This window comes from Ranitomeya variabilis, chromosome 1, assembly GCF_051348905.1.
Source record: "Ranitomeya variabilis isolate aRanVar5 chromosome 1, aRanVar5.hap1, whole genome shotgun sequence".
Lineage (NCBI taxonomy): Eukaryota > Metazoa > Chordata > Amphibia > Anura > Dendrobatidae > Ranitomeya > Ranitomeya variabilis.
In genome coordinates, this window is record NC_135232.1 from 332,449,119 (window position 1) to 332,471,932 (window position 22,814).

The 22,814-nt window shown below is 45.8% G+C and overlaps 1 protein-coding gene across 3 annotated transcripts in view; it reads right to left on the reverse strand.

Annotated features, from left to right (window-relative positions):
* Nucleotides 1-11,492: 11,492 nt before the first annotated feature.
* Nucleotides 11,493-22,814, reverse strand: part of NRL (neural retina leucine zipper) — a 60,707-nt gene continuing 49,385 nt past the window's right edge. For all 3 annotated transcript variants that reach the window (XM_077298833.1, XM_077298842.1, XM_077298850.1), the window contains exon 3: nt 11,493-13,402. In XM_077298833.1, the coding sequence (XP_077154948.1) occupies nt 13,025-13,402 (378 nt within the window). In that variant the 3' untranslated portion in view covers nt 11,493-13,024. The remainder of the gene's footprint in view (nt 13,403-22,814) is intronic.

Consider the following 22,814-nt stretch of genomic DNA (forward strand, 5'->3'; position numbering starts at 1 on the left):
AACTTTAAGGCTATGTGCACACATTGCGGATTGGTGTGTGGATTTTTCCGCACTGTTTTTGCAAAATCCACAGGTAAACTGCACTGTGGATTACCCACGGATTTACTGTGGTTTTTGTGCGGATTCCACCTGCGGTTTTACACCTGCGGATTCCTATTGAGGAGCAGGTGTAAACTGCTGCGGAAACCGCACAAAGCTGCGGAATCCGACATGCTGCGGAAAAAACACCGCTGCGTTTCCGCACGTTTTTTCCACAGCATGTGCACTGCGGATTTTGTTTTCCAAACGTTTACATGGTACTGTACAACGCATGGAAAACAGCTGCAGATCCGAAGCATCAAATCCGCTGCGGATCCGCAGCAAAAATCCACAACGCGTGCACATAGCCTAAACATCCCAAGGAGCACTGTGCAAGCGATCATATTGAAATGGAAGAAGTATTATACCACTGCAAATCTACCAAGATCCGGCCGTCCCTCTAAACTTTCATCTCAGACAAGGAGAAGACTGATAAGAGATGCAGCCAAGAGCAATAAGGCACTGTTCACACATTCATAATTTTACATCAGTATTTGTAAACCACAACCAAAGCCTGGGCAGTAGCAGCTATCAGTGTATATAATAAAGGTTATCCAATAGCTGCTACTACGCATGCACCTGTGGTGCCATCTTGGAGGAGGGTTTTTTATTTTTCTCTACAAAGATGGCGCCGCCTGCACAGTAGCAGCTGCCGGATCACCGGGATATGCTGGGGTCGACCACTATCCACCATATGGCGTACTCTGGGACTGATATATATACATTACAAATTTGATATTTGAAAGTGAAATTATGGGCTGTCCACATGCTCACACACATGCACACTCGCACACATGCACGCTCAAATACAAGAAAAATATGTACTTATGCATGCTCACACATAAAACATAACATGCACACATAGGAAAACACACATACCCAGGAACACACACATACACACATAGGAAAACACACACATACCCAGCAAAACCCTAACCCTAGTTCTAACCCTAACCCTAGTTCTAACCCTAACCCTAGTGGAAAAATAAATGTAAATATATTTTCTTTATTTTATTATTGTCCTTACCTATGGGGGTGATAAAGGGGGGGTCATTTACTATTTTTTTATTTTGATCACTGTGATAAAAAATGTACCTGGAATGAATCTGCCAGCCGGCAGATTCGGCGGGCGCCCTGCGCATGCGCCCGCCATTTTGGAAGATGGCGGCGCCCATGGAGCAGATGGACGGACACCGGGAGGCTCTGTAAGTATGAGGGGGGAGATCGGAGCACGGGGGGGGATCAGAGCACGGGGGTGGGATCGGAGAACGGGGGAGCGGACAGGAGGACGGGGAGCCGACAGGCGGACGGAGGGGAGCGGAGCACAGGATGGAGGACTGGGGAGGTGATCGGTGGCGGGGGGCAGATCATGGTTTCCAGCCATGGCCGATGATATTTCAGCATCGACCATGGCTGGATTGTAATATTTCACCAGTTTTCATAGGTGAAATATTACAAATCGCTCTGATTGGCTGTTTCACTTTCAACAGCCAATCAGAGCGATCGTAGCCACGGGGGGAGGGGTAAAGCCACCCCCCTGGGCTGAAGTACCACTCCCCCTGTCCCTGCAGATCGGGTGAAATTGGAGTTAACCCTTTCACCCAATCTGCAGGGACACGATCATTCTGTGTCACAGCATATGCGTCACAGGTCAGATTGGCACTGACTTTCATGACGCATACGCTGTGTCACAGGTCGGGAAGGGGTTAAAGAAGGGGACCGGGTGTTGGTACTATGCCCACCACAGAGAGCAAACTCATGGCCAAGTGGCAAGAGCCATAATGAGATACGAGGGAAGGTGGGAGAAGTAAATTATAGAGTATACCAGCTCGGAAAGAGCAAACAAAAACAACTGTACATGTAACCCTAAAAGCCTGGAAGGGCCAGAGATGTTTGGTCACGGAGGTGACTCCAGTCGTACCCTCTGGGAACCCTCTGGCACTGGCCAAGCACACAGTCGGGGTCAGGTTAAATTAAATTACGCTCTCACCAGAGGCTTGGGTACTGGTGCAACAGAACACGGATGTATTCTCAGAGCTGCCGGGGCCGACCTCGGTGATCCAGCATGACATTGTGACCGAGCCCCGGGTAAGGCTATGAATGAAACTGTACTGAGTGCAAGATGCCCCATACGGTCTTCCTGTCGGTCTCTCCCCCCCATTCCTCTGTAACCTGCACAACTCGTTTCTGTCGATGTCCAGCATCACGGAATAAAAGACTTTCACGTTCCCCCGAATTGGTGAGTGCAGCGCCCCAGAGTCCTGGTCGTTGCAGTACTGTGGCTCCGCCGCTAAGGGGGGCTATGGTACGTTTGATGGCACTGAAGGAGTTCATCTGACCAGGTATCACATACACCAATACATTTCACAGTCGGGCCTCCAGGGGGAGCTAAGGGTACTATTTATTAGGCCACTCCTCACATACTGGTAAAACTGGGGGTCAGGCAGGAAGTTAGGGAGAACGCTGACTGGGTTGGAACCAGGCAACACCTTGTGGCAGAGGGTGTTGCACGGGAAGATTTGGTAGGGTCCCTGTCAGGGGTGGGATCCTGACAGAGGCCTGGCAAACAGAGAGAAAGCTACGGGACTGCGCCTGCACTTCATAGCGGCGGTGCCCTAAGAAAGGACAAGAAGCGAGATTTATTGTGCTGAGTGAGAAACGAGATCAAAGCAAGAAGGAGAATACCAGTAGGAGTCGTGCTGTAAGATCGAGGCAACATCCTACTGAGGCGTAAACAACCGGCGGCCGGAACGCCGAGGAGGTACAGAGCTCTAAGCCATACTTCAAACCAACGGCAGGACAGTCAGTCACAGGCGGGCTGTCTCACTTAAATCACCTACGCAGACATAGGGGGCAACCTGTGGAGAGGGGCGACTCTAGGGTCCCGGAAGAGCTCCGAGCCTACCCGTCATACGGGTGCATCCCAACCATAACACCTGGGAGGGACGGAAGATTAGCAGAAGATCATCTAATCGAGTTGTGAGGGAACACGAGAAACAGACACGACAGTTGTGGGGACTATCCCGTAAGCTCAGCAGGGGAGGACCACAACACATAGCGCTAGAAGGAAGGCACAGTGTTGTGATTTTGGTTTTTGGGCTCCCCCGGTGGTCACTGGTGGTACTGGACTTGTGTGCTTCACTTTCTCTGTTCACCTGTTTCCATCAGGGTATGGGTGTATCCTATTTAGCCTTGCTGCTCTGTTATTCTAGTGCCGGCCATCAATGTAACCAGAGCCTTTCTGTTGCATGTTCCTGCTTCTAGACTACTATCAGCTAAGTTGGACTCTTAGTCCTAAGTTTGTTTTGCATTTTTGTTCCAGTTCACAGTTATGTTATTTTACTGTAGCTGGAAGCTCTTGTGGACCGAAATTGCCACTCCGGTGTCATGAGTTGACACATGAGTCTTAAAGTAATTTCGGGATGGTATTTTAATAGGGTTTTCAGCTGACCGTGAAGTTCCCTATTGTATCTTCTTGCTATCTAGTAAGCGGACCTCGCTTTGCTGAACCTACCTTCATACTGCGTATGTCTTTTCCTCTGAACTCACCGTCAATATATGTGGGGGGCTTCTGTCTCCTTTTTGGGGGAATTTCCCTAGAGGTAAGCCAGGTCTGTCTTTTCCTCTATAAGGGTTAGTTAGTCCTCCGGCTGGCGCTAGGCGTCTAGGGATAAAACGTAGGTACGCCACCCGGCCACTGTTAGTTGTGTGGTAGGTTTAGCTCACGGTCAGCTCGAGATTCCATCACCCAAGAGCTGTTCCGTTATTAATGTTCTCTGACGTTCCCTTGCCATTGGGAACCATGACAGCACAGATTTCCACCTGCAAAGGGAACTCTGGAGGTGCCATCGGACCGGCCGGACTTGCGCAGCCTGGTTAACCGTATTCCGGATTGAGGACTTTGAGACCTTCAGTAAAGAGGTAAAGAGACTTCAACCTGGTGTCCTCGTTATTGACTGCGACCGGCACTACACTACCCCCATCATCCACATCTATTACTGTACGCCCCTCAGCAGGGTCACGGACCGGGTCTAGCCACCGTGACAACCCCAGAGCAGAGACTCAGAGGCCCGGTACCGGCTACCCCTCGGCCCTGCGGCAGTGGGGGTGCTACAACTTGGCGTCACGAACAGGATCTACTTAAGCCTGAAGAATCAGGTCATGTGTGCCTTGTAACTGTGATTTATTGTACTTGGACTGTGACTTATTGCAAAGACTGTGCTGTGCCACTTGCCGCCAAAATCCGCCGCCATTACAGCGCTGAGGAGAGCGCAGTAGAAGAAGAAGGGCGTGGAGTGGGCATAGGCAAGCTGGAGCGCGCGAACGACAATGGCCGCCCAGTCTAAATATTTCTGTGTCCTGAGGACGTGTCCGTCAGCAGCCGAGGTCCGCCTCCTTATTCTCTTTGGAGGATGGAGACCATGGAGACGGGCCCGCCCATGAAAGAGACCGCGGGAAGAGGACACCGGAGAAGAAGTGAAGATGGCGACGCCGGAAGCACCGCGTGGGAATGACCTGACTCAGCGAGAGGCTGCACGACCCGACACAGCCCCGGACACGCCATCGTTGCGGGAATTGACCCTGGCGGAGCTACCGATAGGCCGACCCCCATGGCCAATGTCCGAGGAGTGTGTGGCTGCAGCCGAGGCCCGGCAGATAGCCTGCCGCCTGGAAGCCGATGCCCGTGTGATCGCTCGGCTGGGCCAACCTACGGAGGTCCGCCTGTCTCCGGTGTCCCCCGTTTCTTTTATCCCGGCCGCGGTGGAGTGTGAGCTGCAGGCACAGGGCCTGAGGATCCTGCCGGAGGCGGAGCACCTGCAGCGCCTGATGGCAGCGTGGCGGAACAGACCCCAGCCAGCAGCCCAGGTCAATCTGAGGAGCGTCGAGGAGGTTCCACCGTCACACTGGGGAGTAGTAATATCCTTTAACTCCCGGAAAGGATGGGGAGTTATCCAGGAGATCGGGGAGCCACTGCAGGTCCGAGTGGATCGGGAAGAAGTGGAGCCCTGCGGGGGAAGGTACGATTCCGATCTGGAGCCTGGCGATGCAGTGACCTACACCCGGTGGAGGAGGGAAGCTGGCGAAACCGGCTGGATAGCTCGAGGCGTCCAGCGGTGCGTCGCCCTCCAGGCTGCTGCCGGAACGCCGGAGGACGAGCCTTCTACAGGGAAGGTGCCGGAGCCCGTCCCCGCGGAACCTCAGGAGGTCCGGGTCCACCGCGTGCCTCTGGGTCGCGCTCGCCCACAAGCAAGGAGGGCATCCCGCAGAGGGGTCCTGTCACTGCTGGAGCCAGGACCGGCTCTTGCTACACCAAGGCAACCCGTTGGCCGGGTGAGGCCTGGAAGAAGACCACCCCCTACACTACAAGATTGAGTAAGCAAAAATGCTTTAATGACTGTAAATAGTTCATTGTTTTTCCTTGCTGTTTTGCTGCTAAAACCCGTCTAGGGTTACTCTTAAAGGGATCCCTTTGTTGACCCGGGATCCCTATTGTTTCTTATTTTTGTTTGTTTTCTACATTTGCACAAGTTATCAAAGAACTGCTGAATCATGAACAATGCATGATACAAACTCCTTGTATATAGTTTGCACCTTCTTAAAGGTGCTCTCTACTGGTTTTATATAAAAGACGGACTCTTTGCGAAGATACGGTTCTTGGAACTTGCACTGGAGTCCTTGCTGCATACGGACTTGCGGCTTGAGAAGTTGCACTACCTCGTAGAGACTTGGTCCCCTCTTAAAGGGGATGTTCACATCTTGCACTTATGTACAGTGTTGCCTTAAGATGGTTAGATGGCAATAATGTCTTGAAAGAAAAAGTAATGATGCTAATATGAAGAAGTTATATGTGGCCAACTAGTTGATTGTAAGAAATGTTTGATAATGTGTTAGAGAATGAGGACAGAAAGTGAACCCGTACGGGGTTAGTTAGTGAGTCCTCCTAGGAGCCATACGGAGATGGCTCAGTGATCTCAAACTGAAAGAAAAACATGTTCTATACTGTGTATAGTAGTGGAAGGACAGTAGGCTCGGGCAGAATGGGGCGGTCCTGTAAAAGAAAGGAGAGGCAGCAGGCCTGGAGCAGTTAGGACAGGCGGTCCTGCAGACGTAAAGTAGGAGAATGTAGCACAGTTGCTTAAGCCTTATAATGTGTTATAAGAAGGTCTTTAGTGGATTCAGAGTGTACATCCTTAAAGGCAATGTTAAATTAATGTTTAAAAATTTTGCACTTAGTAGAATACCCGGTTGGGTAAGAAAAGTTATTTATAGTAAGTTATTTAAAAGTATTTTACCATGTTTGTAACGTTCAAGTGTCCTCACCTCCCATAAAGGGAAGCTCTGTTCAAATATGCTTATTGTTATTGCACTCACAAAAATTGTATGTCTTTTTGCTGACATGTATTGTTGTTTTCTTCCCAGTCCAGGAGTACTGCATTTAACCGGGGGGGAGTGCAGAGCCCCAGAGTCCTGGTCGTTGCAGTACTGTGGCTCCGCCGCTAAGGGGGGCTATGGTACGTTTGATGGCACTGAAGGAGTTCATCTGACCAGGTATCACATACACCAATACATTTCACAGTCGGGCCTCCAGGGGGAGCTAAGGGTACTATTCATTAGGCCACTCCTCACATACTGGTAAAACTGGGGGTCAGGCAGGAAGTTAGGGAGAACGCTGACTGGGTTGGAACCAGGCAACACCTTGTGGCAGAGGGTGTTGCACGGGAAGATTCGGTAGGGTCCCTGTCAGGGGTGGGATCCTGACAGAGGCCTGGCAAACAGAGAAAGCTACGGGACCGCGCCTGCACTTCTTTCTTAGGGCACCGCCGCTATGGACAAGAAGCGAGATTTATTGTGCTGAGTGAGAAACGAGATCAAAGCAAGAAGGAGAATACCAGTAGGAGTCGTGCTGTAAGATCGAGGCAACATCCTACTGAGGCGTAAACAACTGGCGGCCGGAACGCCGAGGAGGTACAGAGCTCTAAGCCATACTTCAAACCAACGGCAGGACAGTCAGTCACAGGCGGGCTGTCTCACTTAAATCACCTACGCAGACATAGGGGGCAACCTGTGGAGAGGGGCGACTCTAGGGTCCCAGAAGAGCTCCGAGCCTACCCGTCATACGGGTGCGTCCCAACCATAACACCTGGGAGGGACGGAAGATTAGCAGAAGATCATCTAATCGAGTTGTGAGGGAACACGAGAAACAGACACAACAGTTGTGGGGACTATCCCGTAAGCTCAGCAGGGGAGGACCACAACACATAGCGCTAGAAGGAAGGCACAGATTTCCACCTGCAAAGGGAACTCTGGAGGTGCCATCGGACCGGCCGGACTTGCGCAGCCTGGTTAACCGTATTCCGGATTGAGGACTTTGAGACCTTCAGTAAAGAGGTAAAGAGACTGCAACCTGGTGTCCTCGTTATTGACTGCAACCGGCACTACACTACCCCCATCATCCACATCTATTACTGTACGCCCCTCAGCAGGGTCACGGACCGGGTCTAGCCACCGTGACAACCCCAGAGCAGAGACTCAGAGGCCCGGTACCGGGTACCCCTCGGCCCTGCGGCAGTGGGGGCGCTACATGAGTGCCGCATATTCTTTATATCTTCAGCTGCTATATATAATTTGTATGATGCTGAGCACCTGATACCATTCGCCGCACCGCTCCAGCCATCTGGATACAGGTCTGATTGCCGCTATAGGAGCCGTGTATTTGCTGGTGCCGTTACTTCTAGTTTACACATATATCTATGACTGATCACTTCTACAGCACCCTTTCCCTTCTTTTCCCACTTCTACACTGTGCCAGATTATGAAGTAAATTGCAATAGCATTTCTCTGGTGCCCTGTACAGTAGCAGTACCTCCTTTAGTTCCTCCCAGAGTAACAGTAGAATATATTACAGTAAAATATAATACAGTAGTAATATCTACTTTTATGACACCCTCACAGTAGAAATGTCCCCTTCTGTGGCCTCCATACAATATTAATGTATATGTCCCTTTCGTGTTGCCCCCTTGCAATTGTAAAATTTCTCTTAATGCCTCAATAGAGTAGTAATGTCTGTCCTTGTGTTCAAATACAACAGTAATGCCCCCTCCCCAGTGGAAACCTTATAGTAATAACAAAAAACATTATTATGTGGAGCACTCTCTCCACATACTGATGGCTACCGCACTGTCCTCTAATCTCTGGTTATGCGGTGTTCCTGAGCAATTGGCATAATGGTGAAGGTTGACTTTATAGACCGAAACGTCTCATGTTATTTGGATTGCGATCACAAATAAAAATCATCCTTCTGAATCATAAGCGAGTGCCAAGTTTATGATCACTAACTCCCTAGAAGGCCTTTGAGGATTTTTTTGTACCTCCTGAGGAATCAGAGGGGAGGCAACAACACACTACCACCAAGGCCCCATTCTTTAATCATGTGTATCCCCATTGCAATAAAGTCCCTGGCTACTATCATGTGATAATGTCCCTCATACTGGCCCCTTCCTTTAGTTTTTATCCCCCATCCTGATGCTCTTCTCTCGCATTTTTAAACAAATATATATATTCTTCTTACCTGTCTCTGCTCCCACTTCTTCCTCCATAGCTGACACAAGGGAGCTGGGGTGATACATGGTGGCGATATCAGGTTGCAATTGCAACGAGCAACCTGACATCAGCTGTCAGCCTCTAATAGGCCACCAGCTTGCATAGCTATTGACATTACTCCCTCATTTGAAGCTAAATGCGAAACGCGCGTCGGGGTCCTTACTGCCACATGGTGATCACCTATCCAGGTTTGTGTGCACTTGTATTCCATAATTTCCTGTATCTTAATCATACTTCCTATCCTATCCTATTTAATATTTATTTCACAGTACTTTATTCATTAATCATGTATATGTCAATGTAATAATTGTCTATCACTTGATTCTATTATTTATATAATTCTCCTTTTTTTTGGACATGATGAATAGATTTTATCTATATGTTGCTATTTAACCCTTATATACTTTAACATTACTACCAGTATACCCATATCGTTAATTGTCAGGATTACCTATATGCTAACACCTGGATAGTCATAATACAGGTGCCTATCTGTGCTCTCATATCCATATTCTATAATTATTTTTTTAAATGTCTTTTTATAAATTGTTATAAATAAACATTATAAATTTTACTCGGGCTCAGTACTTCTATTTTCTTTGTAGGTTTTTGTTGCATAGCTATTGAGCTGTTGGAAGCCGGTGACTCTCTATGCCACAATAAAGGAAGAGGAAGCACATCCAGCTGAAATAGGTGTCGACATGCCCTTTCCTCCATGGGAAGGATCGTTTGCCTGTGACGGCAACAACACTTTAGAGGAAAAAATGAAATTTCTCATTATGGCGTCAGGGGTCAAAATGCTCACTATACCTCTAGATAAATTTCTTGATGGATGTAGTTTCCATAATGAGATAACTTTTTAAGAGTAGGAGGAGTTCTACTGTGCCTTCTCCTCAAGGGTTCCGTAATTGTGCCGATATGATGTCCTCAATTTAGTCCAGCAAAATCTGCGCTACAAAAGTCATATTGTGCTTCTTCCCTGCTGCGAACCTAAAAAGTAGTTTACCACTGCATATGAGTTTCTTGCTGCCCTCATAACAATTGCAGAATTGTGGGGTGCATTTTCTTCTATTACCTTTGAAAATATAAATCTTGGTAAAATCAATATTGTTCATTCCAGTTTGCATTATTTTCTGTGAACAATCTGAGGGGTTAACAAAACTTTGAAGAGTGCGTTTTTTAAAAAAGTTGTCACTTTTGGGGGATTTCTAATACATAGGCACCTCAATGCTGCTTCAAAACTGAAATGGCCCCTAAAAAAAAAATTGGGGACATTTCCCTGAAAATGCAAAAAAATTCTACTACACTTCTAAGCCTTCTATTATGCTAAAAAGAGATGCTTAAAAAAATGAAACCAGCCTAAAGGCGGCATACAATAGATGTTATTAATTAGCTATTTAGTCTGCTATGCCTATCTGTTTTAAAAGCACAAGTATTACAAGTTTGAGAATTGCCAACTTTTCAGAATTATCAGCAATTGTTTAGAGATTTTAATAGATAAACCCAGAACATATCTGAATTTAGCACTAATATAAAGTACAACGTGTGATGGAAAAATTGAGATAAGTAGCAGCATCCCAAAGGGACAAAAAGACACATATTCTGTCTTATGTCACTTCTTTTAACTTCTTCAGATTCGGAAAAAAGTGAGATACATTCTCCAGGCAGCTTCCACAAAGATGATGCCCACTCTCTATGCTTCACAGCATAGAGTAAAATACACCAGTGGCCAAAAGAACGAAGGCAAAACCACAGATGAAGCCACATCAGGAAAGGAACCGCTGGCGTTTTCCTAAAGTTGCTTCGTCTTGGAAAACTCAGCAACTGTGGTGGCGTCTAAAAGATGCACACAGCCACATTACTATTTAAACTGACTCATGTCATATTTGAATAATGGAGCTCGGTCAGGAAGACTAAAACTGTAGAAAAATTATTTAATGGTACATTAACACCGCAAAGCAATTGGATATGGGTGTGACCACAGTGTGACAATTGGATGGACTCGTTAATATTGTTTCTCATAAAGCAGGGCAGATCTGGAACAGAAAAAGGTTGGGGTTCCATCAAGGTTGACATATTGTCTGTCCATAGTTTTTTGATGAGCTGTCGAGAAAAATTAAAAACCCAATAGTTTTTACGGACACATTAGAAAACCATAAGAAATCATTATGATTATAAGTGATCCATGTCTATAGGCCATAGTTCTGATATGAAGACATCAGAAGCAGTCAATGCAAACTGTAAAATGACGATAATTACAGTCATAATAATCAGCTTCAAAAAAATCATGGACGCCTTGTTTTTATGGACGGGGCAAAAAAGTGCAGTAATTTTAAGGAGTGTCCTGGAGTTTCTGGATGGTTGGCAATCCTGGGCTGTGACACCTGTTGCACGGCCAAAGTTTGCTAGGTGTTGATGCTACATCACACTGCAATACAATTGGATGGTGATGGATTATGACCTTTACGGTACTTTAAATGCAACAAGCAAGTCGCTAGAAGGCTTGTCACATCCGATTTTTAGCTATTTCTTTGTGGCAGTCGCAGTACCATGAAAGTCACATTCACTTGTGCTGCGATGAAGCAGTGACACCTAGCAAGCTTTGGACTTACAACATGCGTTAGTCAAATTCGCCATGCAGTCCCAGCTTAAGGATTATTCACTGAAATTGGAATTTTCTTGTAGCATGTGACATAGTCCTCCATAAGAAAAGGTTATAATGGATATGTGTGGATACTTGTCTCTAATAGATGTTAAAATGGATGCCACCCATACTGGAGACATATGAAGGGGACCTTAAAGTCATAAGGAAAAGTGGTAGCAATCTTCTGTCGGTGTGCAAGTCACAGCAGGTTTATCTAAACCTTATGGAACATTAGGAAATGGCTGAAAAAGCACCATGGGATTTGATAAATATGGTACTTATGGTAAAACTGACTGACTGATAAATATGCATCAATTTTAATACATTTTCACCTTAGAATTACTGTGCATTACTTGTACAAAAACCAGGAGAACGTCCCATAAGATGGTCATAGATGGACAGACTACTCACCAACACAGATGGAAGGTAACAAGAGATTCTGCTGTAAAAACTCTGTATCTTTTATTTCTCTATGTTTAAATATATATTTTTTCCTTTATATTTTTTTTCGAATACAAAATAATAATATTTGAAGAAAAAAACAATTCTTAAAATAGTTCACAACACACGGCCATATCTGCCTAGTAACACGCTAGCTTTGCTCCTTATGTGCAGGGAGAGGAGACGCAAAGTGTTGCATTTTGTGGAAACTCACAATCACACACTTAAAAAAATGCAATAATTTATTGTTTCCCTCAAATAAAACCAGAATTATCTTCCTCTCCCTTGCATGGGGATGAATGGTATAGAAAATGTTAAGAAGAGAGCCCCTGAACAGGACAGGCTCAGCCGGTCCACCATCTCTCAAATTCACATACGTTGTTATGAGCTGTGGAATGAGAATCTGTTGTAATTGTATTCTCCAGGGGATGAGACAAAATTGACCTGTTATTAAAGAGTGCAGACTATACTAGGTGGCTGAGATACAGCTGTTTCATTCGAATCTGTGGCATTCCTCCCAGCAGAGTCAGGGACAAGCTTGGCTATAAGTGGGAAACATTAGAGGGAGTGGACAATACCAACCAATGACATTGGTGATTTCAAGGAGTATTTAAGGGAATCTGTCAGCAGGTTTCTGCCATGTAATCTGAAGACAGCATGCTGTAAGGGTTCAAACACAGATTTCAGCGATGCCTCTCTTATCAAGCTCCATGCTGTTGTTTACTTACAATTAATGTTTTAGCACTAGAAGCTTATCATTACTGGGACACAGAAGCACTTGCCTGGTACTCTGACTCCACCCCCTCCTGTGATAGGGAGCTCACTGTCTATGAAATTTTTACATGGAGAGCCTGGTGTGGGTGGGATTAGCTTTTTCAGCTCTGCTTCATTGCTAAATCTGAAAACTCTGATTGTGCCAAAATGGCTGCACCCAGTAATCTAAGTGATACATCGCTGGATTCAGGGTTTCTTTGCATACATTTCGCTTCTCTCATATGAGGTAGGAAACGCCTGCTGACAGATTCCCTTTAAAGGGCATCTCATGCATGAACAGTGGGAATGAACCAATATGTTGTGATTGAGATCACAAAAAATTGTGTTTTTCTACTCCGTAAAAATGAACAGGCAGTGAAAGGTTCTATAGATTTTGAGTTGCACACTAGGGGCATTTTAGAATAGGTTTCTTATGTAAAGAGTTAGGTCAGTCCTCTGCATGACATAACGCCTTTTCAAGTTGGGTTCAGTCTTTTGATTTGTGTTTCACAGGAAGAGCTCAGCTCCAGGCCCCGTGTCACTCCCTGCACCCAGCACATCTGGCCCGGTCACCCCTCCTGTGGCAGTCAGCAATTTCTCATATCTTGCTCTCCATCCATCCCTTTCTCTTGTCACTCGAGCCACCTCCTGCTGCAATTGTTGAAGTTGACGAGAGAGCTGACACTTCTCTGTCTCCAGGACATGACGTTGCTGCACCCGTTTGTACCGGCAGGACTGGGCATAACCTCGGTTCTTCAATGTGCGCCTGCGTTGCTTTAGTCGCAAAGCTTCTTCTTTACTGAAACCTCGCAGTTGGCGATTCAACTCCCGCACAGACATTCCTACCAATTGCTCATCAGAAAAACGTTCAGACAGGGGAGATAGCTGTGGAAAAATACAGCAATGTTAGCACATTAATGAAAACATTTTTGTTTATGCAAAAAATCTATGATGTCTGATATAGTGCAAGTTGCCCTATGGGTAACGATGCTCTAGAAAAAGACTATTATGTGGCTACCAAATATCACCACAGATCACACCAAAATCCTCCACGCTAGCCCTCGTTCACACAGCAGTATTTGGCCAGTAGTTTGAATCTGTATCAGTAAGCCAAAACTAGGAGTGTAAAGGCCCCCAATACACAGTAGATTAAAGAGATTGTCCAGGAAAGATAAACTATTATTAAAATAGCATACAATACTGAAAAAATAAAAACAGTCATAATCACATTCCCTGATGGCCCACAGGTTCTATTCCAACTTTACCCATTCCCCAGTTCTGCGCTTCCTCATCTCATCCAAACGAGAAATGTGCAGAGATGCCCATTAAGCCAAATAGCTGTCTCATGTTGGTTTCCCACTATAGCCAGTAACTGGTTGAGCAAGCATTTCAGGACATATCCAGTGTGTCGATCATGGGATCAGGAAGCACATAGCATAGGAACCATGCAGCTTTGGAATAAGACTTGGAGAGTGTGGCACTTAATCACTTCTCACAGACAAGCCGTGAGGTGGGGAAGTCAAGGAGTCTGAAGTCAAATGCCAGGAGGGTATGTCAAAGACACAGGGATAAGACAGACGAGTAGTCAGAGGCAAAGTTCGGGGTCAGGTAACTAAGGTCAGAGAGCGTCAAAGGCAAAAGGGGTAATGCATACAAGTAGTCAAAAGGCCATTCCAAGATTCGGCAACAAAATTCAGAGTATCATGACACAAAACAACAAGTTCTTTGAGCAAGGCTACAACTGACAATGGTCTAACCATTGCCAGCCATCTAATCAATCTGAACGGGTGACACATGGAGGAAACCCCACAATCCTAGCCAGATATGAAAGCTGGGCTGTCAATCACAATACTGACAGCCAGGCACTCCCCTGCCTCAGACTGGATGATTGGGCTGTCACTCACCATACTTGAAAATCCAGCACGCACTTGATCCCATAAGGCGCCTGAGCTGTCACTCAGAATGTCCTTAGGTCACCAGCAGTGCTGGAATCGTGACACAGAGTATCAAGAGGGTGAGTATGGTTTCCACTATTTTTGTTACGCAGCCCAGTTTCCATTGTAATAATAATTTATATTTCATGGACAATCCCTTTAACATCAGTCAAATCCGCCAATTTCAGTTGCACCAACTGACCATCTAATAAGTATGGGGACCTTCTAGCTTTCCACCAGCAGATGATATTGAGGGAGTTAAGGATCAGACATTCTGAATTCATACACTAAGTCCTTAAATTCTCAGGGGAGATAAGCCACTGTCATGTTATGTTGACATTACAATGTTTTTCATTCACGTGCTGTCCATGAAAAAAAACAGACATCTCTTGTATCCATGTTATTCAATAAGACTATTCGGATAGCTTTTTTTTTCTTGGACCGAATGTCCATATGAAAAAATTCACAGCATGCACTACAGTAGTTTCTTTTGTATTTTGAATAAGACTCACCTATTCACGTTTATTGGTGCACAAAAATAATAGGATCCATTATGGATCAACCATATAGTAAAATATTTTGGTATTTTCATAAGATAGAAAACTCTGTTTTGTCTTAAAAATTGTAATAACTGCTGGTGCGTAAAAGTAGATGCCATACGGATGCCACATAAATGACAATGCATCACAGTTGTTTCAACAGAAACCCCATAAACGTGTACACAAGCCGAGTATTTAGGTGTATGAGGGAGTCGTGTGTGCCAACAGCTAAGATCTATGAGTACCTAATAAACCTGGAAAAACAAGGCAGCCTTTTTCTACAAATCTTGCAAATGTTCGTAGAACATCATATATCAAATTACTTTGATATGTGGCATTTATTTTGACACGTCTGTTCACATTAGGAGATATGGCAGTCATCTGGGTTGACATCTAATGACGAAATAATCTATAGTACAGTGTGTAGTAAAATGAAAAGTTATTATCACTTATCAGACAGAAGACAACAGACAGAACAAGTCTGCTTGAGCACCTCAAGCTGGTCATAAAGCCGAGATTAGAGATTGGTAATAGGATAATGTTGGCTCATCGACTCATAAATATTGCCTTTGTGCCGCAAAGCAGAAATGGGGAATTTCACATCAATCCCACCAAGCTCAGTCCCGTCACAGGACACATAAGGTGAGGCTATGAAGTCAGAAAAGCATGGCTGAGCTACACTGTTTGGAATGAATTGGAGTTGTGTAAATTGCGCATTGCCTTTTCTGTAATTCTGGGGTTATGGCACCATGTAGCTCGCTGTCCGCTGTGCACAGCTTTATCCTTAGCCTCACTTTATGTTACCAGTGATTGGATACGGTTATTATCCTCTCAGCCATGAAATGCTGGACCCCTCAAGTCTTCATTCCAGATACAGTACACTAACAGCTCAGCAATACATTGATTTTGTTGTGGACCCAGTGGCACGGCCATTTCTCCAAAGTGTCCCAGGAGCCGAACATGATAACGCCAGGCTTCATGTTGCTTGTACTTTTATGAGCAGCCTGTGTGACCTAAACATGTTACCATGCCCTGCAGCAACACTGGACTCGTATCCTATCGATCACATCTAGGACATCATTGGTCGGTAATTGCAAAGGGAGTTGCCAGCAGTGGATCTTGATAATTTCTGTGCCCAAGTGAATTCACAGTGGCAGAACATTCCTCAGACAACCAATGATAACTTCATTGATAGCATGTCAAGGCATATTAGAGTATGTATTTCATGCTCATACTCAATACTAAGTAAATTGAAATGTTTTGAAAATGTTGTTTCAATTTGCACATCATTAATGTATCTATCAACCCTGTGATTTCCATAATTCCACATATTTTCCTTATTAAAGGGGTTCTCTGAGAATGAGATTAAATGGCATCCCTTATATAATTCAAACTGCAGCCCCTTGTAGTCAAGTGTCAGTAGGGACTGCAGACTAATGACACACAGCTCCCAAGACCTGCATCACACCTGTCAAGAGCAGTATCACAAATACTTCAGTCAACAGCCAGGAGCATGGCTGTAATATGTGAAGAAATACAGTATTTCTCTTCCTCGCTCGGATTTCCCCTGCTTCATCCTCTTTAATTTATTATTTTACAGTTGGACACAGTCAGTCTCTGTGCTCTGCTATAAAGCTATCAGACTGACAGAGGAGGAGGTTGAAGCTGGAGATCTCCTTGCTGAGCATGTGCGTTAAAACATGTATTTCTTCACATATTGCAGCTGTGCACCTGTGTGAATGAGGTATGTGTGATACAGCTCTTGTCTAATATACAATTTTCCAAAATTGCAAAAAATTGTAGTAAAAACATAAATATTGCAATTTTACCACATTTGACAGCAAAAAAACGCCCCTCAGCTAGAACTTGTGAATGCAGTCTTATAGAGGACTAATTGAATCATCTTAAAGGGAACCTGTCACCCACAAAATCGAAGGTGAGCTAAGCCCACCGGCATCAGGGGCTTATCTACAGCATTCTGACAGAAGAGAAAAAGAGGTTAGATTATACTCACCAGGGGCGGTCCCGCTGCAGTCCGGTCCGATGGGTGTCACGGTCCGGTCCAGCACCTCCCATCTTCTTACGATGATGTCCTCTTCTTGTCTTCATGCTGCGGCTCCGGCGCAGGCGTACTTTGTCTGCCCTGTTGAGGGCAGAGCAAAGTACTGCAGTGCGCAGGCGCCGGGAAAAGTCAGAAAGGCTCGGCGCCTGCACACTGCAGTACTTTGCTTTGCCCTCAACAGAGCAGACAAAGTACGCCTGCGCCGGAGCATGAATACAAGAAGAGGACGTCATCCTATGAAGATGGGAGGCCCCGGACCGGACCGCGACACCCATCCCTATATCTGCAGAGTAATAGCATTTGAGGACATGACAGGTTCTCTTTAGATATGGTCAATTTGACAACTTTAGGTAATAAAGACAGAGATGAACTATAACCACCACTGTCCTCCCTTATAAGCTATAAGGGCAGACATCATGGAGGCAATATTTTATAGAAGATGACAGTGTGGAGACCATGTTCCATAAGAGAGAGAATGAGGGGGTCATAATTTGTATAGCAAGCACAGTGAGGGGCAATTGCTTATTCAGGGGTCCAGCGTAAGACAGATATTTTCAATCAGGAGCATTATTATGACACTATTATTGGTAATGGGCCATTTCAGTATATGCTGCAGAAGACCAAAGAAGGAAATCTGCAGAGACGAGACATGAATGTGAAAAGTCACCATGGCGTCTGGACAAAGTAGAAAAGAAAGAGAACAACTCCAATCAAAGAATATATCACATGTAAGGTTATTGTGAATGTAAGGTTATGAGTCGCCCAGCCAGGGCAGTGGGGTACTCGGTACTGGGTCCGGTCTCAAGGGGAATGTCACGGTGGCTGCGACCCGGTCCGTGGCCCTGGGGCTCAACGTTAAAGGGAATGGTCTTTTAAGGGAAAAGTGTTTATAAGTCTGTAGTGACGCCACCTGTGGTGTTCGGTCAGTAGTGGGACCAATGCTGCATTGAAGGGGTCCCCTGGGAGATGTTGTGGCAGCACGGGTGTTACACTTCCCACAGGTGAAACAGAGTCCCCAGGGGTCCTATGGTGTGTGGCCAAGATGATGGTATGTGCCGATGAATAAATGGAGGAGACAAGCTGTAAGTCTTTACCTGGTTTAGTGCAGATGGTAAGCCACAGTCCAGGGCACCGGCAACAGGTACATTAGGAGTCCAGGCAGTCCAGAGACAAGTGGAATCCCCTGGGCAGGTCAGGTTGGGGGCCTTCCACTTTGCACTTGCTGTGTCTGAGGTCCCTGCTGCCACTAAGTGCTCCAAACAAGGTCCTAGTTGTTTCCCCTGTCCTGGGACAGGTACCTGTATGGTAGGCAGCTTGAGCCGTACCTACTGGGGGAGCCGTACCTACTGGGGGTCTCCGCATGGTGACTCCAGGCTCCAGGGTGCTGCTGTACCACAGGTGTGAATGGGCAATGTCCGTGTAATCCTATGCCCTCCTGTTCTGCTCTGTGTCTTAGAATTTCCACAAAAGCCTCGGGCTCCCGGTACCCAGCTTCTGCACACTGACTCTTTGGAGGCCTACTCGTAGCCTCCTTGAGTCCTGTGTCTCCTCTCTGCTCCCTTCCTGTCTGTCTTCACTCACAGACTCTGTCCAAACTCAACTGCACTCACTGGTCTCCTGGGACCAACTGTCTGACTCATCCTCCAAACCAGGATCTTTATTCAGGGAAGCTGCCCTAAAACAGGGTTTTGAGCTCCCCTCTCCTGGCCTGGATTTGAAACGTGTTGTGTGTGATAACCTGCCAAAGAGAATCTCACTTGTCTCCAGGCATAGCACTACCCTCCCCGAGAGGAAGGCAGCACTACTGTGGTACCCGAACTCCTGAGGTGCCACAGTTACATGTAAATGTTTATTTGTGATATTGACTACATCTCATGAAAACTCTGGTTCCTGTATAGTCCGTAGTCTGATGATGGCTGTTAAGAACAACTGCCAGTATCTCCTTACCATTGTTAAGAACAATGTTTTTTTCCTATTTTCTAGAGTAGTAATACAATTCCAATATCATATATTTCATGTTTACATGCTATAGCACTACAGAGTGCAACTTTATTTGCTAGTTATATATGGAGATGACTACTCTTAGTTTGCACCTGTACACACCTGTTCTGTTTGGAAGTGACGTTCGGTCTTTTGATATTTGTTTACAACTCTTGACCAAGCACTCCACTCATCAGCCTATGGTGGTTTTAATCACAGCAGGATCCTACCTACTGTATATAAATGAAGGCTATTGGCCCAGGAGAGGAAACACATTAGGTTATGTCTCCAGCAAAGAAGATCATCTTGTCGTGGCTGCTGGACATACAAGGATTTGCCAATACCGGTATGTATTTTAGTTGTTTCCTATTTCTAGAGTAGTAATGCAATTCAAATTTGATGTATTTTATCTTTGCATGCTATAGCATTACATAGTGCAACTTTATTTGTTCATTGTTAAGAACATACTATGAGTTTTGGGTTCATGCGATACAATTGTATATGGAGCAGACTTGACAATGCAATTGATTGCTATACTGAGCTTGATAATGTATTCATGTACTGATGGTCGTTCTGGTGATGCATTCAAAATTTATAAAAGTTCTTGTGATGTACTAATATACAGCCAGTTGGCATGTGACTGTATGCAAATTGCATATGAGGGGTCACATGATGACTACTGAAATCACTTAACATGTGTATAGGAAGTGGACGCCAAACTAAATTGGCACAGGAAAAACTAGATTCACCTATACCTAAAACCTTCTAGGGGTAAAAAAAATAAAGCACTACTAATTACTTCAAGGGGTAAATCCTGATGACCTGTTCTTTTTTAAGAGGACTTAGTTATAGTGAAATTGTACTGAATTAGAAAAACATCTGTTTTCATCCAGAGTTGTGTGTATCCATTACTGCAGCTCAACTCCACTGAAGGGAATGGGACTGTGATGCAAAATTGTTGACAGCCTATGATGAAGTGTGGTTCAGTTTCTAGATTCAAGGAGCCTTGTTTCCTCTTGTAAAAACCTCTTTAAATTACAGACTATCATTTGAAAATCATAGGCAACCAGTAGCATAGCTACTGGGGGGGGCAGATAGTGTGGTCTGAAGGGCCAACTCGGAGCCACATTACTTTTTACTGGCATACGCATCACTCCGATACAGTTAAACTCTAAAGCAGATCAGGGAGACATGATCTCCCTGCACTGCAACCCAGCTGCTATGGGACCTTTGAGCCGGGGGTTGTAACTAATGATGAGAGAGGGAAGGTTAGCACAGCAGCGTGATGACATCACTACATGGTTCTCGTCTTGCTGAGCTGTGCAGGAGCTCAGAGTGCTAGCAGCAGAGACCGGAGCAGCGGGGGAACGAGGAGAAAAGGTGAATATTGTATATTTTTATAGGGAGCGCATTATACTGTATGGAAGCCTATGGGAAGTGCATTATACTATATATAGAGGCCTATGGGGAGTGCGTTATACTATATAGAGGCCTAAGGGGAGTGAATTATACTGCATGGTCCCAGATACAGCAGAAGACTCAGGAGTGCACGCAACTGTTGGCTGAACTTGGCCTACCTATGGGGAAACTTTGAACTCAAAGAATTCCTGTCACCGAGGACTGGCGAGTAGTGTTGAGCGATACCTACCGATACTCAAAGGTATCGGATGGTATCGACCGATATCCAAAAAATATCGGATATCGACAATACCGATACCCGATACCAATGCAAGTCAATGGGACACAAGTATCGGAAGGTATCCTATCCTGGATGGTTCCTAGGGTCTGAAGGAGAGGAAACTCTCCTTCAGGCCCTGGGATCCATATTCATGTAAAAAATAAAGAATTAAAATAAAAAATATGGATATACTCACCCTCGGACGAGCCCTGGACCTTACCGATGTAACCGGCACCCTCCGTTCCTAAGAATGAGCAGTGAAGGACCTTCGATGACGTCGCGGCTTGTGATTGGTCGCGTGACCGCTCATGTGACCGCTCACGCGACCAATCACAAGCCGCGACGTCATCGCAGGTCCTAAACTCACTGCATTCTTAGGAACGGAGGCTGCCGGTTACATCGGTAAGGTCCAGGGGCCGCCGGACGGGTGAGTATATCCATATTTTTTATTTTATTCTTTATTTTTTACATGAATATGGATCCCAGGGCCTGAAAGAGACCCTGGGAACCATACACTGGGAACTTCCGATTCCGATTTCTGATATCACAAAAATATCGGAACTCGGTATCGGAATTCCGATACAGCAAATATCGGCCGATAACCGATACTTGCGGTATCGGAATGCTCAACACTACTGGCAAGAAAAAAGCGGGGAGGAATGTAACAAAAACCATGGGCTCTCTGGAAAATAAGTGCAGGAAGTGCGGGATGTGCCAATGATGAGGAGAGACTGCCATCTGCTGGCCAGCCTAAATCAAGCGGAACCAAAATGTGCTGAAAGATTTGCAGGGGAAGGACCTTGAGTGCTGGACCGCATCAGGTGACCCTCTGTAAGGACTTCCCTGATATTAAAGCCCTGGGCGCCAAACCACAAGGAGATTTGGCACCAGGGAAGAGAGTGGGGCAGACTTGCTCCAGATGCACTGCTGAGGCCACTGTGACAGGCATCAGCAGGGAGTCTGTGCTACCCGGGTGTCAGTCACCACCTGGCAAGGTCTGGATCCCCCGGAAGATATCCCCGAGTCCCCGAGTACGGCTTATGCTGGTCAGAGTCGTAATCTGCGGCCTGCGCTGGTCAAGCTTCCAAGATCCAACTATGCCTGCCAAGATCTGAGGCCCGGTCCTATCTGCCCCGAGCCTGAGAGACTTCAAGCCGAGAAGAGCAGTGCGGCGACTGCGACAGGAGAGGCACGGCAGCGAGAGAGGAGGAACAGTGCAAGTGAGCAGGGCCTTCACTTCCAGCTATCACCTAGTGTACCAGGGTCAGTTGGGACTAGGACTACAGGTTGGGAAGGGGCCAGTTGGTGCGTGGGAGGCTCAATGGGCTTTAATAGACTATGTTAGGAAGAGACTTGGGCTCGCTACAGCCAGAGCTTCAAGTGAGAACTCATGTGGTGACTCCCAAGACTGGACGCACCACTAACGTTACGTACTGAGAGACTTTCTAACTTGTTCATAACCTGTTGTGATCCCCTATATTGCTAAATTGTATATCTATTAACCCTAATTGGTTAGAAGTTATTGTTGTATAAAAATACCAATATAACAACGACTGACTGTTTCTGCCTCGTGATCATTTTTTTGCATTACACATGGCAGCCTATGGCGAGTGCATTATACTATATAGATTCCAATGGGGAGTGTATTATACTGTATGGAGGACTATGGGGTGCATTATACTATATGGAGGCTTTTTAGGGGTCATGATAAAGTATGGGGATTACAGTAAGGGGGTCAACATACAGTGTGGGAGTTAATGTGGGGTCTTTGTACAGTGCAGGGGCCATCATGCAGTGTTGGGGGAATCAAACAGTTAGGGGGCTACTAAGGAATCAGTATACTGTGTAGGGGGTACTGGGTGGGGGTCATTATACTGGAAATATAGGAGAGCATCATACTGTGTAGAGTGGATCTGCACAGGAGGGAGGCCCAGGACATTATTAAATGTTAAGTGGACACTGTTATAGGGGAACCCAGGTTACTGTGACTGTCAAAGCAGCAAACGGGGCATTATTACTTTCTGATGGGCAAAATATGGGCACTGTTTTCTAGTGCACTTGCACAGGGCATTAATATATTCTGTTTTACCATTTGGAGGGCACT